At 34.3% G+C, this 20,204-nt stretch overlaps 1 protein-coding gene across 1 annotated transcript in view; it reads left to right on the forward strand.

Annotated features, from left to right (window-relative positions):
• The window catches only part of LOC129245798 (uncharacterized), a 177,623-nt gene that overhangs the window by 100,473 nt on the left and 56,946 nt on the right, over window positions 1-20,204 (forward strand). Inside the window, exon 4 of the mRNA XM_054884191.1 lies at window positions 5,150-5,307. Within this exon, the coding sequence (XP_054740166.1) occupies window positions 5,150-5,307 (158 nt within the window). The remainder of the gene's footprint in view (window positions 1-5,149; window positions 5,308-20,204) is intronic.

The following is a 20,204-nucleotide window of genomic DNA, read 5'->3' on the forward strand; positions in this document are numbered from 1 at the left end:
TGCGAGTGGCATAAAGTTAGGATTAGTTTAAAACTAGAATTTGCATAAAAGCAAAAATAAAATAAGCAAACAACAACGGTGTTGAAGGCAACATGACAATAAATGTAATCGATGGAACCGCTCAACAGGCGCCAAATTGGTTTCTACACTAACAGCCAGCATGCAGACAATTAAAGAACTGAAAGCCACGAAGTACATCCAAATACTACATGGAAAATTGTTTATGCGCAGCTTGTACTTAATATGTAGTTACTAAGTAGAAAAAAAAAACCAAACAAAAGCCAAAAATAATACCCAAATGATTACTGTTGTTGAGGGCAACGGAAGTGCGGTTAAGACACTCAAGAGGACAAACGAGCGCTTAAACTGCAAAACAGAAACAAAATATTTAACTCAACTACTAAGTAAGTAAAAATACTGGAAAAGAAGGTCAGCAGGTTCAGGCGTTCAAGCAGAAAAAATGAAAAATGAAATCGAAATTGAAATTTTTAAGCAGGCCTAAAGCGGGCAGTAGAAAACCAAGAAGCAGCAAAAGACTCACTAAAACCAAATCAACAGCTACATAAGAAGTGTGTACAGAAGCGCATACATACCTATATACATATATAGTACAAACACACACCAGTACATGATAAAAGCACTTATATTTTTATAGTACAAGTTTTACTGTTGCTTTCAGCGCGAAGCAAATGTTATGAGTAAAAAAGGCAGCGTCAAACGAAAATGAAAATCCGCAGAAACCTGCTGCTGCTTTTACAATGAACACAACAAACTAATAAGAATAACAACAGCTTACAGAATCACAACAATAAGAAGTCAAAAACCACAAAACAAAAGAAACACTCGAGAAAAAAGCGGTCATAACAAGAAAAACGGCATATTTCCATAGAAGGCTCTTCGAAGGCGGCTAGCTGCAGCTCAAAATCGCTTGGCTGGGCTTTACTTGGCTAGAAACACTGTTGCTGGCTCATGGCTCATCTTCAGTTCATAAAAATCAAAAGTGGTTTTGTTTTCGATTTCAAGTTTCGCTAACAAATAGCTGAACGCAAAGCAAAAACAAAAACAATGGTAGTAGCAGATTGCAAGATTATTATTTCTTTAATGTTTGGTGTTGATGTGAATGTTGCTGGCGACCTGTGCTTACACGAGCAACAACACTTGTTTAGTTGCGTCGCACAGTAAGATTTTTTCTAATGAAATGAAATTTAATCCATGTCTTTATGTCTAATAGACAAAACGAAAAGAAAAAAAATTTCAAAAATTTAAATTTTTATTAAAAAAAATAATTCGTTTAATAATATAAGCAACCACATTAAGCATATTTTTTTCTACTTCTGTTGATACAAAATTATTTGAAAAGGTTAACAAGTTTTTTCCGTTGATTTATTAGCATTCCTCATAACTTAACAACGAATGTTGCTATGCCACAAAAAATACCGATTCAACACCAATGAGGCAAGGAGGGTAGTAGAGTATGAGAAACAAAATAAAAACGTTCAAACTGTCAAATGAATATGTAGATAATCAAATAGTAAAGGCGAGCAGAGCAAGTGCTACGCTGGCGCTGATGATTGCTGAGAACGATGGTGGTACTTATATTGCATATGTATGTATGTTCATATTAGCCAGACTTACAAGCCAGGAGCCCGCTACAGCTACTGATACTTATTATGTTTATGAGCACAGATCAATTATACTATTTAACTGTTGAATTATGATATTAAAGCGGATTGGTTGTTGTACAATGCTAGCAACTTGGCAACAGCTTACAAGGCTTAACTGTGGAATAAACCTAGATATTGTAGATATTGTATGAAGTGTATGGACAGAAACAGTACAAAAGTGTTCATGACTGCCGGTGTAACACTTTAAAGTTATTATCAGGCAACAAAATGCGATGGAATTTTCTGGAACAAAAACATACAGTAGCGGACACTGAAAACAGCGGTCAATTACAGTTGAATTTTTACAAAATCTAATAGGAATCGAGAACGTGATCAAACTAAAATTTTAAATTTACGTCGTAAAACCACAGATTTCGCGAAATTAGTGGTAAAGTTAGGTTTAGTCAAGTTATAGTTTTTCTTCAAAGTAAAACTTCCAAGCATAAAAAAATATCGTTTCCAAAAATACTCTAATTGAGTTTATTCAAAACCTTCAGAACTCACTTAATAAATAAATTATTTAAATTTTTTGCAATTTTATACCAAAACAGCCAAGGCATATGTACATACGTATATATTCATTCCCAAAATTAATTTCAACATAAATTCAGGTGTGCAAAAATAAAATTTGTATGGAAATTTCGTATTTGAATGTGCGTATTTCAGTATCCGCTGCTGTATGTGGATATTATCCACATGGACTAACGCCGGGTATTTTCTGATATGTTTCACAATAGTATTGAACTATGATTCTTCTGCGTCAAAGATAAATAAAATAAAACATATATATATTTTTCCCGCTAGACGTCGCTGATGCGAGATGAAGAAAACTCTTATTTCGAGAACGATGCGATTAGTAACTTTTCCGGAACATTTTGACCCAAACCACTTTCATTTAAAATCCACTAAGTTCTAACAGTTAAGCGATATTCCGAGTAAAACCAGTGCATTGGCCACAGCGTCCCATAGTGGGTTTTTTTCAAATAAATTTCTTTTCAGATAGTTAAGTAAAAATTACAAATATTAACTAAATAAGTCGAGCTACTAATATGAGTTTTGTAAATATCTCCAGAAAATTTCGAGATCAGTAAAATTCGGAAATTTACAACTCTAATTTGTACCAAGGAGTCAATCATTCGTGAGTGAGTAGATTCGAATCTCTGTGCATAAAACAGCAAAATTACAGCAAATTGCAAGCAGTGGTAAACCTCCGGGTGTAATCTGCCATGAATAAGACCCTCGTAAAAAACCATTTGCTGCTCGGAGTCAACTTAAAACAGTAGGTCCCTCCATGTGTGGAAAACATCAAGACGCAAGCCACAAATAAGAGGAGGAGCTCGGCCAAACACCTAACAAAAGGGTACGCGCCAATTAATATTATTTTTTCCACGGCTTTTAATCTGGCTAAATGGATTATTCTCAACACTCTGAACATTTTTCTATATTTATGTACTACATAAATTTATGTGTGCATCAATTGCCTAAGTCTATTCCAAACAACCATTATGTGAAAAAAAATCAAGAAAAATTAATGGCAAATATTTCTGCCAAAAATGTGCTCGCGTAATATGTTTCTAGGCGCGTTTGCAAAAAGCGTGCGCCTGCTGCACCTAGAAAATCTTCTTGCTCAGATATGCTTCATTTGGTGCTTTGAAAAAGTGGATGCAGACCGAGGTGAACAAAAAGTGCACAAATGTGAGACAAGTCATCACCAACGTAAATCAGACTCTGTTAAACATTCTGCGCTAACATTTTTTATTTGGCTTTTTATTCGGTTTCTAGGTTTATCATTTATTTGTGGAGGCAGTGCATTCTTTATTTTTTTAACTAACTGGAGAAGGCTTCACAGTTTCTTCTCATTCACAAGGCTAAGCCTAGGTGTAGTTTTTATCCACTTACCGCTTGTAGCGCAGGTGAGGCTGCTAGAAGTAGATTTGTCAATAGTGGTGAAGTAGGCGAATTTCCCTATAATTTTTTACACTTAAATGTAGAATGGAATTTAAATTGCAATGAATAAATAGTTAAAATATGCAAAAGCACTCGTATTATAATTTCATATTTTAAAAGCAAGAAAATTGTTGAAATTAGTAATATCTGAGTAGCTCTCGACTACATCCATAGAAATCCACCTTGGAGCAAAATACAGACTCACAAATCTTCGCGAACATTCTCACAATAGCCCAAAAAAATGTATTCGCAATTGGATAAACGACACCATTAAGGTTCGTTGCTTAAGACATCCGTTTTAGGCAGAGAAGCTCTAGAAGAAAAGTCACTTAACAGTTGAAAATTTTACATATCGAATAGTGAAAATTAGTTCCAAATTACTTATATAGCATTTCGTAGTCGATAACTAATAACAACAAAGAATTAGCGAAACAGAAATAATTGAAAATTCAAAACTAAAACAGAAACAAAAAGAAAAACAGTTCAACCTGATCGACTCTACTAAGAGAAAAAGGTAACAAGAGAAAAAAGAAATTGAACTGAAATGAAATCAGTGCAGCTGAGCATGACGCAAGCGCAAACACCAAGAGCTAAAATGAATGTTCGTATTTTGCTGCTGCAAATGCATACCCCTGCGAGCACACATACATGCATAGTGTATCCTACATATTATATATTTTTTATTTTTCCACTTAAAATATTGTTGAAACTAATGCCGTTACCGGCTGCTGCTGCAATCGTTGCGAAAATAAAATAAAAGAAAATTTTCCAGATACGCAAAGTGAATTGTGCAGCAAGACGACGACAACAACAACAGCAAATATCATAACAACAGCAGCAATAGTGTTGCAAACATTGAACAGCTGTAGGCGCTGCCTTAGCTAAGCCAAACGAATGGGCTGTTGGACGATTATCAGTTGGTAATAACGACAGCACAAGCGAATACATAAAACAAACCAAAAAACATGCAAAGTGCCAACATAAAAAATAAAATGGCAAAATAGTGCAAGTTGGAGCATTTTGGCATGCAATGGCGTTTGATCTCGTTTGCGACGACGACTGCAGACAGCGGCACTTTTTTGTTGTTAATGTGGCCGTTATGCTACAATTTAAACGAACTAGATTTTTTTGTGTGCCTGAGTAAAAGTTAACTTCCACACAAGGCCGTTCACTGCAACAACAAAAACGAAAACAACAACAACAGTGAAGAGCAGCCAAGCGCTGTAAACGCAATGTTCAGTATTCCAGCCTAAGGAGTGGCTTTGTTGCTTTACATCTAGCCCGCGTTGGCACTGGACTGGTGATTTTATTATTTCTATCTTCTGTTTTTGTATTTCTTATGGTTTTTGACTACAGCAGGCAATTGAAAATGAAAGTGCGTTTTTTTTTTGCATGATTGAACGCGATAGATTATACAAACTGTTGAGATATGATTTTTTTCTCCTTAGCGGTTGTTAGCCTCTTATTTTGTGTTGGTTGCTTAAGTTTGTCTATTGTTATTAAATTTTCTAATTTTAAATTTCTCTTCACCTTTTCAGGAGCATATACAAGAAGTTCTAGACAAATGGACACAAATCGATGATGAGATTTGGGCTAAAGTAATTGTCTTCGAACGCAATCGTCGTGTGGCGAAAGCGTACGCGCGAGCACCAGTGCTCACCATAAATGGCTCCGATGATGGTTTTGATGGAATGCGGTAAGTGGAAGTAGCTATTTTGAAGATATTTTTGAACTACATTGTATATTTTTTTAAAAAACGGGATTCACGAAAGTTTTTAAAAATACATCGATTATTCAACACGTTGGTAGCAAATAGCATGCTTTAAGTTTTCTCAATTAACCGATAACCAGAGCCAACTAAAAATCAATTTTGACCACTTAAAATATTCCATTAAATCCTAAATATGGCATATGCTCCAAAAATACTTCTGAACTTCTTACAAGCCTTAAGATATACTTTTAAATTTTATGTACAAGTTTTGATAATTTATTCGCTTCTTATTTAATTTTTTTAATGCAAATATAATTTATTCTCTACCAAAAATTGTACAAATCTAAGTTTTAAATAGAATTAAAAAAAAAATCGAGCGAGAGATTTTAAGCCCATTGAATTTTGAAATATTAAAGTATAAATTTGAAGTCGCTAAGAAACCGCGTCCATATTTTTTTCTCGCAGTCGGAACACGAAATATTAATTTATTGTAAACATGCAAAGAACATAGTTTACTTCACAAAATATAACTCAGATCTTTTATTTATTTTTTTTTGCATCAGCTAGAATGCGTGAAAAAAGAATGTGCTCAAACATATTTTGGACTGCTTTTCTAAAAACATTAGAATTCAATTTAAAATATATTCAATTAAAATAAAAATGAAATAACCAAGAAACAAAAAAAATCTACAGAACACAAAACACAATTAAAAACATAGCCGATTTTTATTTTAGCTTTCCACTGGTTGAGAAAATAAGATTATTTGAAAATTTATGCTTTTGCGATTTTGCGGATAGTGTTAGTTTATAGAGCAAATTTCTATATAATAATGCAACATTTGAACAATATATTCAGTACATACATATATGTATATTAAAAATGATGAGCAAGAGACAGCGAATCTTTGCAGGCGTCTCGAAATAAAAGCTGTCTTGCCGCACACATCATAACTCGCAACTGAATCATCTGAAACACGATTCATTAGATACGCTTCTTGAGGTGTATCTGTGTGGATAGATTTATCCCCTTTTAATCCTTATTTTAATCACCTGAAACAAATAAACTGAATTACGCTAAAAATAAAGTGGCTGATTTGTTATTGTAAGCCTAATAATTAGTATACAATCGAAAAACCACTTAGTGAATTATGTGAGGAAACACTGTGTAAAATATCAAAACGGTTGGCTCAGTAGATTTTAAAAAAACTCTTTAATGTCTAGCACGTATAGAAACTCGGTCTGGAGCAACAGACGTTCAATACTCATAACTTCGTCAATTTTACTCCGATCGACTTAAATTTATGATTATGTAATTAAAAAAAACTATTAAAAAAATGTAAATACCATCATCCCATAAAGGGCATTTTAAAATTAAAAATAGGGTTCACCAGTTTTCACTTCAGTTGTCAAAGCTCAGTTGTCAAAGAAGTTATTTACATATAAAGGGTCTTTCAAAAGTGACGCCCAGATATCAGTAGTAAATAATTCCTAGGCGATGCGTTTGTATGTCACCCTTTCGCAATTGTCAAGTAGAAAATTTATTAAATTAAATTAATTTTAATTAAAATAATTAAAAAATTATTGAAAATTAGTATGAAACTGGTAGATCTTTAAGAACAACAAATCGCAAAATTTGGGGTTTTTGGTGAAAATAATCGTTCGAATGAGTCGACAATTCAAGCGTTGGTGAAAATTTTCAGGAAACTGGTTGTGTAGAGGATAGAAAGAAAGTAGATAAAAACTGGACGATCTGTTAAGAATATTGCTGCTGTAGCGCAAAGTGTTGATGAACAACCTTGAATCAGGCATTCATGAACTGACTGTTTGGCGTATTTTACCTGTAGATGAGCTCAGTCAATTTTCACATATAATTGTTAAGAGCCAGTAAAAATGAGTGAGTAAAAATAGTGAAACCTAAAATAATCTAAAATTTTACATGCTTTATTTTCAAACAACATCTCGGCGCGTCTTTTGAAAGACCCCTTTCATTGTGATTATAATTTCTTATTTCTAAGGAACTGTGAAATATTCCACTAATAAAAACAAAAAAGTCAAAATGAATTATGAAATGGAAGAAACCACCTTTATTTAACCTCTACCACGAAAATTAATATTTTTTCTGCAACAAAGTAAGCTTGAAGTGATTAAATTCTGCTGCGGTATAATTCAACTCTAAGCAAACTTGATCACTATGCTAATTCGACCAGATTTTATTAGCTTTCAATAAATGGAAGAGACTGTGTGAGTTTTGAGAGAATTAATTATGATTTAATAATCGTAAAAGATAGGACTGGTGAATTTAAAAGCAAGTAAAGGCACAATGAGTGTAATAGTTTTTACAAATATTTCGATGATGATCATACTAACTGATTCCAAGTAGAATATAAAGTCTAGAAGGAAAAGGTGTTGGTTATGAGCCTTTGAAGAACGGTAATTTCTGGTAAACTAATTTATAGAAATAGAAATGTATACATACGAGGGGTGCCTTTTATATGTCGGGATTAGAGAACAAAAACAAATTTTAATCATCGAAAATCACTTTATTGTTTTTCAAAATATTCTCCATGAAGATCTATACACTTTTGCATGCGTTTGAACCAATTGTCCAAGCACTTTTGCCACTCTGAATGAGGTACCTCCAAAACATGCATTCTGAATGCCGCAACCGCTTCTTCAGGTGTCGAAAAACGTTGACCTCTCAGTTTGTTTTTTACGTACGGGAATAAAAAGAAGTCATTCGGTGCCAAGTCAGGACTGTACGGCGGAAGACGCATTAATTCGATGTTTTGGGTGCTCAAAAATGCAGTTGTTTGAGCCGATGTGTGAGAGCTCGCATTGTCCTGGTGAAGAGTGATCCGTCTTTGGCGATTGGTTTTCCTAATTTCTTGGAAGACAACTGGCAAACAAATGGTTGTGTACCACTCAGAATTTACTGTTCTGCGTTGTTCTAGTGGTACGGTTGCGACATGTCCAGTTTTTCCGAAAAAACAGGCGGCCATTTGCTTGGAAGTGCTTCGTGCGCGATTTGGCTCATCTTGAAACACCCATACAGTCGACTGCTGTCTACTTTCGGGCTCATATGCGTAAATTCATGACTCATCACCTGTCACGATATCATAGACGTGTTTCGAAGCCCCGCGATCGTATTTTTTGAGCATTTTCTTCGACCAATTGACACGAGTTTTTTTTTTGAGCGATTGACAAATTGTGTGGGATCCAACGCGAAAAAATTTTTTTGACAGTCAAATATTTATGCAATATTGAATGTATGCTGGTCCCACTAATGCCTAAGATTGTTTCAATCTGACGATAGGTCACATGATGATCTTTCAATATCAGTTCGCGCGCGGAATCAATGGTTTTCGGAACAACAACTGATTTTGGACGACCTTCACGAAATTCGTCTTGGAGTGAACTACAACCTCGATTGAATTCACCATACCATCGATAAACACTGGTCCTTGACGGAGCTTTATCGCCAAAAAATGAATTAAGTTCATCCATGCAATGTTGCTGAGTTAATCCACGTCGAAAGTTGTAAAAAATAATCCCAAGAAAATGTTCACGATTTAATTCCATTTTTGGACCGAGATGAATCTGTTAAGTAACTGTAAACAACACAAATAGCGCTGGTACTTCAAAACGTTATGAGTACGTAAAAGCCAAAAAATGTCAAACTTTGCGATACAGCTGTCAGTTGCCAGATTGCAATACCAGGGTTGCCAAATCCCGAAATATAAAAGGCACCCCTCGTATGCACAAGTTTGCAGATATATACATACATATATATACTCCTAATGAACATGATCATATGCGGACGAATTTTTGCTCAGCTCCGATACTTTTGGTCATCATGCTTTGTAATTTCCCGCGATATTCGCTCATCCAAAACCAATCATGACTGCTTACTTACGTGCTTGGGAATTGAGGGGAAGAGTTTATATTTAATTGTTCCCAATGCCTTATATTTCTGGACCAAACAAACATTGATCGAATACCAAAATTCAATGCAGTAAATGCAACAATTTGTTTGTTGTTGATTTTTTGGTTAGCCCAAATAAAAATAATGCTAATGCCTCATCAAAACCAGTATCTTCTGATTCGCACAATTATTTCAGATGCGTATATTTCTAGCTATAATCCTTAATTTCCACGAGTTTCCTAATAAGCCAAATTGAATTTGGAGCCTTGCTTCTAGACACTTTTCATATTTCACTATAGATATTATTTATTAACTTATTCATACACCTATTAATTAATTTTTAAGGCTAATTATGTGCATATTGTGTATTTATACACGTATACAATTGTGCTCTTACCTATGTTATACATTCGAATTAGTTTATTCTGCTTTTTTAAAAGCAAAAAACATCTGTTGGTAAATTTTAAGTAGTTGCTAGACTGGTTTTCGGATTCGATTTCATAATACCAACTAAACAAGTCATGGCAGTCATATGAAGTTGACGTCAATGCAAATAACTTGTACAACATTTAAGCATACACGCGTGCTTATATTTTCGTACCAGTAAATATTGATATACTGCATACTTTACAGATACATATATTTACATACATACATACGTATGTACCGAATATCCAAATACCAAACTTGTATCACATATCTATGGAAAATATGGTTGAGGAATTCATACTTGACATGAAAATAACTTAAGCTAAAAGTTTGTTTTTAAAAGGCCATAAATAGCGTTTCATTAGTTTTTACTTTATTCGAAAAATATAGCTTCTCATTGACATAATTGAAAGGGCTTTCTCAGCAAACCTTGTGGTTGCCCATTCTACCAACCCAATATTTCTGATAGTTTTGGTGCCTTTTCCAGCAATGCCAAAATAGGTATATTGTGTTTAAGTGTCTTAATCGTTTCTGAATTCTAGCTCCGTAGAGACCAACTTGCCGCACCAAAACTACTGATTACGCGATTGTCGAACTTTATGCACAAAATACCGATGGTTGGATGGTTACTGGCATTTTGTTATGTCACTGAAATTGATAAATTGAGAACTCGCACCCAACCAATTCTATAATTCACTGTCAAAAAACAAAAAATAGTTAGATTTGTCATTTAAAGCACCTCACTTTCATATTCGAGTGAGGTTAGCTTAGGCCAAATGGTTGCCCGAAGAGCAAGCAAATTCGTGTTGTAATACCAAAATAGTCCTAAAATAGTCCAATAATGTCACTGCTGCGACCGCTCTAGCCGCAAGTGTTGATGCGTGTCTACAAATTGGAAGTGCACGGATTCAAAACCATAGGCATGAAACACCAAATGATAGAACAAGTTTTTTCTAATAGCGGTCACCCCTCGGCAGGTAATGGCAAATATCCAAGTGTATTTCTGCCATGAAAAAGCTTCTCATTAAAAAACCATGAGCGATCAGTGTCAGCTTAAAACTGTAGGTACATCCACTTGCAGGTCCCGCCAAATACCAAATAAAAGGTGTAAGTGCCAATTATAGATGCATCTATATATATTATATACTATAAGTTATATATTATTTACATATCTGCTCCAAAAATTATACCAAACAATCACATACTCAGATTGCGTAGTTTACTCTATAACTATTCGTGGTTTTTCCGAACTCCAAATATGGCAATTTTGTCTGCTTCCGTAAGCGCTAATATTGAAAAAAATAGTTCTTTGGACAAAACCGACGACATTTTCCTGCTGCTCCAATACCCACACAGATCGACAATAGAATAGGAAATCGTTGAAAATAAAATCGCAATCCATTAACAGGAAGCAAATTTTTAATTATTTTTCTGGAGGAGAAATAGTTCCATGACACCAAAAATAATAGTTCCAGACCAGCACTAAGAGAGGATTGTAAACACTTCTCAGCAATTTTTGGTGAATTTTCCCCTACGAAAAATTAGTTTTCCCAGGCAACCGCTCAAATGGAAGTCAGATTCGTGGGAGAAGATGATTTTTTCCACTAAAGCATTATGTGATGAATTTCAAATATTTTTACAGTTCTCCTATGAAACCGAAATGTTATAATTGGTATTGTATATACTTATAATCTGCCAAAAGGCGCAAACGAACTCTGGCAGCTGTCAAAAGTAATGAAACTCAGAAGAAAGTTGAACTAGACAACCCCTGTACTTTCTATCTATTGCAAACTTGACTTCTGAAATCTCATGCAGGAATATTGGAAATAAAATATTGAATGCAATAAAGAAGATCACCATTTATCTATTTAACAACAAAAGGCGCTGAATTCAGGTAGATAGTTTTGCCAAAATTTTACCGATGTCCATGTATTCACAGTTCGCAATTCATTAAAAAACAAAAAATGAAATAGTAAGCATCCATCGCCGCTTCTGTCCACACCAAAATACACTCAGTAAAATTTATTTAAAAAATTATTAAAAAAAAACAAAAAAAAGCTAAAAACAAATTATAAATATTGAGACAGTAAAACATTAAAAAACCACTAAACACCTTTATCACCCTTGACCTACAAGTAGTACGCCGAACGAAAATAAAAAAGTTTGAAATGAAATATCAAACTGCAAATGGGCAGCTGTAATTTGCCGATTGAGGTTTCCCTTAATTCTGAATGTTTATTGCTACTTGTATTTATTCGTTTCATCATTTCATGTCTTTTTAATCTCCTATTTATGGTTTCATTTGAATTTTCTGGAGCCATTAAATATGCAAGTCAAGTGTATGTGTGCGTGTGCGTAGTGTTTGCTTGCATATCTGCAATGTTTGCTTTTAAATGGCCACCATTAGTTGTAAGCTCTAATCGACACTTTACACTCACACACACGCACACGTTTGAGCGTTGCTTATCGTCAATCGCTAGGTGCATACTGGACGTGGTCAATGGGCAGCCAATGAATGCATTGCCGGCAATTCATCATTCGCTTGATTGATGCTCCGTCAACAGTACGCATGGAAATACATAGAATAACCGCAGATGGGCAGCAACAACAAAAAGTGCAAACGTGCGCTAAACACTAGCCGCTCAGTGACAAATGTTAGCCTCGAACAAGGGATTCATTTTACAGTTGGTTTTTTAGGTTGAACAAAAAACCACCTTTTTCTATCCGTAAGTTTTGTAATTTTGTTGTTTTTTTTTTTTTTGCTTCTCATATTTCTTAATATTTCTATTAATTAACTACATGTACTTAAAACATCACTACATTTTATCCATCATGTGCATAGATGCATTAAAGGTCTTTGAAGCTCGCACAAGAGACCCTTTACAAATCATTTGTCTTTATGGTACAAAAAAATTATAATTATAGTTAATAAAATTTTAATGAAATTTTGTCTAATGCAATGTGTAATTAATGGCCTTTGTTGGAGAAACATGAAAACATTCGAGTATAGTTCTGTATATCTGCTATTCAAACATTTCTGTATTCATTTTTAAAAGATATTCGTATTTTTTCTTTCTTCGACGGATTCTGCTTAATGTTTTATATTTTTGACCACCCATGTGGGCTTTTTGTCAGTTACGCCAATCAGAATCCAATTGTACACATCTCTTTTTCTTCGTATTTTGAGAATACTCTGAGAGTGTTATTTTTGGAAAATCCATGATCAACTTAAACAGAATTTAAAAATTTTTAATTTTCTGGGTCTCCCTAAGATGGATTTCCTATCCAAATTAGCTTTGGAATAAATTTTGTCTAGCTAACAATATGATTGACGCACGACGCCATTCACAAAAATTATAAATCTTCCTATAGAATGATTAATTTTGCACCACCTTGTATATTCACACTAGATGTAGAACTTTTATTGCAAAAATCCTTTAATAATTAAGTAGAATGTGCCATACATAAAAAAGGACAGTATTTATTTTTTTAGAGTTTGAACCTGTATTAAATACCAAGACTATCTAGCATCTCTACTAAGAACAAGAGTTCTCATACCCACTTTGTTTTGTTTTGTTTTTTTTTTGTCGGGACAACTAACAAGACATTAATTAAGTCCATTGTACTACACTTGGATTGCCTTTTAATTTTCTTTAAATCTACCCGATCTCCGAGGAAATCTGAGTAGATCTTGTGGTGCCAAGGAGCCAAGATGGTCGCTTCTTAACACATCAGTGCCAAAGACCTCAAACCTGATTCGAGCGAAGGCGGAGCAGACACACAGGAAGTGTTCCGCCGTCTCATCCTCCTCTTCACAAGCTGGGCAGAGTACACTGTCTGAGATGCCCAACCTTTTTATGTGCTTCGCCCGCTGAAAGTGGCCCGTCATCAGTCAAACCAGCCGTCTGCACTCCCCTCTGCTTAATGACAGAAGGGTTTGCGACAGTCGATCGGACATGACCAACATACCCACTACGCATCAGTCCCTTGTGTCATTTTGACGACAACATCACTTCAATTATTTATGAAAATTTTGAAGCAAAATGCAAATTTTTTTAATTTTTATTTATTTTTCAAAAAATTTTGATTTTTTTTTATTCTGTTATTGTAATATACAGACTTCTCTTTCATTTTTTATTATTATATTCAATTTCAATTTTTTGATATTAAGTGAAATTGATATTTTTTGCCAGCGACTGATGAATGTTACACAAAATGTTTGCTACTGTCGGACACTTCCATTACTTTAAGCTATTTCTAATGCATTAAGTAAGTGAGATTTCCAAGGAAAGGTAGGAATAAACGCAAGGAGGAAACATTTGAACGATAAGAAATCGCTGCATGTTTATGAAAAAGTTCTTCAGGGGAGTATAAACCATCACCAATAACTTTTATGACATATGGAAAAAGTGGCATCCGAGAAGTCCAAACCTTAATTTTGCGAAATTCGAGGAGTTCAACGAGTTCGCATTGTCACTACAGCTATATATAATATATATATATATATATATATAACTGGCGCGGTGTTTGGTTGAGCTCCTCCTTCTATTTATGGTGTGCGTCTTGATGTTGTTCCACAAATGGAGGGACCTACAGCTTCAAGCCCAATCCGAACGGCAGATATTTTTATGACGAGCTTCTTCATGGCAGAAATACACTCGGAGGGGCGACCGCTATTAGTAAATGTTTTTCTTAATTTGGTGCTTCACCGAGATTGGAACCAACGTTCTCTCTCTGTGAATTTCGAATGGTAGTCACGCACCAGCCCATTCGGCTACCGCGGCCGTTATAGTCACTACAGCTACTGCAGAAAAAACTAAGAAGAAGAAGGAAGAGATATTTTAAAATTCTCCGCATCACAAAGAGTCCGACTAAGGACCCAACTCAAAAGAAAGTTGAAGCTTGTTAATTTTAGAATCACTTCCGATCATCAACGGTCCCCTGCAACCATTTACATTTCATGTAAATATTCTCGCCAAACACTCACTGAACTGACTTGAGGCTTAACACCACCTCTTCTACCTTGGTAAAATATATTGATATGGTATACAAATAAAAGTGATACAAATAACATATTATAGCCAAGTCATGAAAGGCAAGATTACATCAAGTGCCGAGATTTAAAGTTGTTCAGCCAAATAATAATTTAATTACTTGCATACAGAGTGAAAGTTAGCCATGGCCAATCATTTAATGAGAAAGAATGTTATGGCTCTAGTCTAACCAAAACTTAGCGCTATGAAAAGCAAAAATGCTTCTTCCAGTATGCAGGTGTGACTAAGGATTTAGAGTCAACTTCTAGGGAATGAAGCATGAAAAGTAAAAAATGCGAGGCTTACACCCTTTTATTGAGTGGTTTGACCGAGCACCTCCTCCTATTTATAGTGTGTGTCTTTCTATATTTTTTTTAATTTTATATTTGGTGTCTCATTCTCGTGAATAGTTCTCATCAATAATGATTTGCACTATTAGAACTCCAAGTATATTGTTTATAAGAAAAAACTTCTTATACAAAATTAAAATAAACTGCAAGACTCTCCGTTTGGGTACTAAAAAAGCACGCGACAAATTTTACGAGAAACTAGCACCATTTGCGACTTTGGACGAGGTTTACTGCAGTTTATATAAGAAGAAGAAAATCCGCAATAGCTCTATAAATTGAAGAATTCAACTCAACTTAGGATAGGCTCAGATGGCTGCTGACAATTCCGGCAGTACTCATAAGCCTAGAACTGGGTCCTTTTTGATAACATTCCTTCTCATACAAGCCCATGATCTGTCAGGGAAAAAGTGCAGCTTCAAACTTGCACTTTATCCTACTAAAATTTAATAAGCATTAAAATAACATACCAAAAATCTTTCTAGTAACTCTAATTAAAACTCGGGAGACTGGGTTGGAAAGTTTGTAGACTTTTTCTAATTTTTGCATAAAATTTGAAAACAAGATTTATACAACTTTTGCTAGACAAAAACTTACAATTTTATTAAAACAAGTAATGAACTTTAAAAAAAAATAATCGAAACTGACCCAAATATTTATGTGTTATCACTATATCCTCTATAATTGCAATAAGTTCACTTAAGAACCCTGCTTTCAAAAATATTTGTCTGGTCTTACTCAGTTCAAAGAAGTATAAGCCTGTCAGTTGTTTTCTCTTATTCGTCATAGCAACTTCTGATAGGTACTACTCTTACTGTATTTTCCAATAAGTAGCTCTACAGCTATAAATGGTGCTCTCTTATTTAGGGAGAGCGGCTGTTGACCCTTACTAGTATGGATAATTTATTTACTCTTTCTTTTACTTTCATTTGTGATTTACTGCTTAAAATTCAATCTTTTTTTCAAATATGTCTAATTTAATACAAAATTTATGTAGGAGTTTATATTTCTTTTATTTGTACAAATGAAGAAGTTTAGTAATTATAATTAATACAAATAATATAGCGTCGGTAGCCTCCACAAGATTAGCAAATTATAGTAGATAATCTGAGATGGTTATAACTAGTCGCGCGTTGTTGGTAATTCCCTTGAAATGCCACACAATAAATAGCTTATCATCTCCGATAATTGTGATTACTTTAATTTCAGGCACTACATATAGTACATACATATAAACATTTGCGATAAATTTTGTGAATGACCACTCCACAAAAATCAGATTTCAACGTACCAAATTTAAAGAGCCACTGCTACGAATACTTAAGCTGGAGTTAAATGCTATCATTTATATTTAATTACACTAAATCGAGTAATTATATTTGGGAAACTTTTTCAACTTGTTTTATTAGGTTGAGTTTTAGCAGAGCATTTATTTCTTAAACGAGTTTGTCAGAAGTGAAAAATACCGGCATATAAATAATCAAATGATAATAATGGCAAAAGTTGAGTTTGTTAAAAATCATTTCCACTTTGATGATACTGCTGCAAAAAGATTAAGGCAATCGTTGACTTCTGTTACTATTATTGAAATTTCCAATTTTCGAGATTTAATTATTTATAAATTCTCTAATAGTAGACTAAAGATTAGATTCAAAAGAAAATATCAGAATATATTTATCATACAACAATCCTAAAACTATAGAAGACTGTTTATTATAAATTCGCAATAACTTCAAAAATACTTAAGAACTCCCACATTTAGAATAATAAATTCTAATAAATCTCGGTGTGAAAAAAATTAAAATTTTTTGTTAAACTATAGGTTTCACATAACAGTGCTGCAGTTTTATAAGTACTATAGTTCTACATGCATATAAAAGTTTTCTTGCACAATTATGTTACTGTCGCACAGTGTACTATAATAATTAATAAATAAATTTTATAAACTCTTACTTGACGCTGCAATGTCAAAGAACGACTCAGAGAGGAAAGCAAAAGTTACAGGACCTAAGCGGAACTATGTCAAGCAACCTCCTTACTAAGCCCACTTTAAACCTTTCTAAAATCAAATTGAGAATTCTCATTGGTCTCATTGATTCCACGATTTGTCTCATAACACATAATCACACTTATTTCTCGAATGTAGAGAAGCTGAAGTAAACATCTGCACCCAATGATGTAAATGGCGCTCAGCCCAGTGCCCAAGAACTGGATCTTGTTCAGATAAAGAGAGGAGTAGAGGCCTCAGTAAGCGTTAAGGTTCAAGTGCATCCCTCTCGTTCACATCTTATTTTAACTTAGCTCTTATTTGTCAACCACTGTTTTAGTATGCATGCTATATATATATTATATTTCTTTCCATACATAAAGTCTATCACCGAAGGAAACTCTCAAAGTTCACCTGTTACATGAACATTCCTAAAAAAGCTCAAGAAAAAGAAATACAACTCCACTGACATAAAAATTAAAGACTTTACAAACTTCAAAGACTTCCGTCTGCCACATAGCAATCGTGCCACAAGTAGCAATGACAGCCACTGGCTACCTGTCTACCTAACAAACGTTGCATAAAAACAATAGACAATTTGAATTAAAAGGAAAAATACTTGCATATAAAAAATAAAACAAAAATAATAAACGTAAAAAAATACACAAATCATCATTTTCATCAAAGTATGTACTTATACATAACTGCAAAGGCATTGTAAACGTTTTAACGCTAACTGCAGCTTACTAGTAAACCACTGCTCTACTCTACCTCTCTGACCTCGTCAACGTCCGCGTGACTTTCGATTTTTTTCTATTGATAGTTGTAATGCTAACAAAGCTAACGACAAGCAGCATATAGGAGGAAGAAGTAAAAGATGAAGCGGACAAAATGCAAAAGACACAGATGAAGAAGATGCAACAAATAGTGGCAAGTTGAAGATGCGCTCCAGCTGGCTGTGGAATATGCAAAATAACTCGTGCACTTTGTGGCTAAGTGGCATGACAGCTAGCAAGTAAGTGGTAGGCAAAAACCAGAGTGCATATGGACACATGTGTATGTATGTATGTGTTTATGTATGCGAGCGCATCCTGGTGACACAATTGAAGCGTAAATCCAACGAAAGAAACTTCGTAGAACATCAAACCTTTCGCATAGAAATTGGGTAGGTGGGTAAGGCAGACAGTCAGTCAGTCAATCAGCAAGCTTGTTAGTTATAATACATATAAGTACTTTTGCTTATTTATATATGCACATATGCTTACATATGTACAAAAATTTAGCACAAAAATCATTTGTTTGGAATCATAATGGCACATCGTCTGTTTGACTGTATTGACATTTCGACACTGTGATGCGCTTTTATGTGGCATGCGTCTATGTAGTACAAACACATGCACTTGCACACATATTTAGCATATTCATGTGCTTGTACAATACTTCATGCGCAAGCATGTTCGCTACTCTCGTCTGCTACTTGTCGTTTGTGGCAACTAAACATGGCAAGCTTGGCATTTGTGGTTGCCGCTGCTATTCCTCTTTTGTACACTACTGTTTGCAAGTAACTGTGCGGCAGATTATTCCGATTGCAATTTTGTGATTAGTGCTTTGCTAGAATAAAAATAAAAACAACAAATTTGTTGCTCAGATATATGTTGTTCTTAATTGAAAATTATTTATACGCCAAGGCTTGGCCTTAAGGTGCGCTCGCACCGCCACGATGAAAAGCAATCGGCAGCAGGCAAAATGGCAGCAGAAGTGTGAGGAACGGAAGATGAGCTGAAGCTACTAATTTTCGTAGCAATGGCAGACTGCGTTATTACAAACTTTAATTTACTTTTATTTATAGTATTTTCTTGTGTATTGGACTTTTTTTTTGTTCAAGTCAAGCCATATGTAGTACACTGAAATTTCATTTTTACGGTAGATTTATTTACATCACGAAAAGTGTGTAAATTTACAATTATTCTCACCCTGATCTACCCTGATACTACATACTTTGCATTTTGGAGTACTAAATTATTTTTGTAAGGGGCAATTTTTATTTTAATGAATGCATTCAACATTAAACACTTAATAATGTAAAATTTTTGAAAGGGAAAGGCAAAAATTTCTACATTCATTTGACATTTTATTTATTTTTTCGAACACATTTTTCGAACACATCCACATTCTAATCTTTAATTGAAATTTGATATTAATTTAAATTTTTCTCTAAGATTAGATAGCAATACCATTTAAAACATTAGTGAAATCAAGCTTTATTTACCTTTATATTAATACAATTAATATATATTTTTTTGTAATTAATTTATTTTTGTAATCAATTTAATTTTCGAAAAAATAGGTAGCGACGCCACCTAAAACTATGTTTTTATTAAAACTTGTGTATACCTATTATTCAACTGAAACATGCGATAAGTTCCTATTTTTGCAATCTAATTCAGGTGGCAACGCTTTCATTTTAAACGTATTCAAAGAGAATTCAGCAAATTATCAGTGCCGTAATCATTTTTATTATTATTATATTATTACCTATGGTTCCAGGGAAAAGCAAAGGGCCGCTTGCAGTTTTTGTAATCAGGTTGTTTTAAAATTAGTAGGTGATTGGCCTATCGCATCCGATTCTGGTGCCGGGACTGCCAGCTTATCCTCTAGACAGGAGTCTAGTTGCCTGGGTGGCTACACCATTTCCTCTGCGCAAGTTTTTAAGGTCTCTAATCGGACGTGCGTTGTAAACGATACGTACCACGTGAAGCTGACATTTGGAGGGGATAGTCTATATATTCGCGTCGCCACCCCATTTTAAGTTGGTCATTAATGGACTCGCTCATATAATTTTAATTTAGAAAGAATAAATATTAATAAAACTTTAATAAGATCTCTCTAACGATTTCTTTTTGAAGGAGTACTGCAGTATACGAGTATTACTTAGATTATAAACAGATTAATGCATTGGCCAACCTGAGTGGCCTCTGTAGCCGAATGGATTGACACACGAACAGCATTCGGGAGTGCGTATATTCGAATCTCCGTGACGAAATGCAAAATTATTGGAAATTTTTTTTTCTAATCGCCCCACGGCAGGCAATGGCAAACCTCCGAATGTATTTCTGTCATGAAAAAGCTTCCCAAAAAACAATATTTCGTTTGGAAGTGGCGTA

The sequence above is a fragment of the Anastrepha obliqua genome, chromosome 4 (genome assembly GCF_027943255.1).
Source record: "Anastrepha obliqua isolate idAnaObli1 chromosome 4, idAnaObli1_1.0, whole genome shotgun sequence".
NCBI classification, from domain to species: domain Eukaryota; kingdom Metazoa; phylum Arthropoda; class Insecta; order Diptera; family Tephritidae; genus Anastrepha; species Anastrepha obliqua.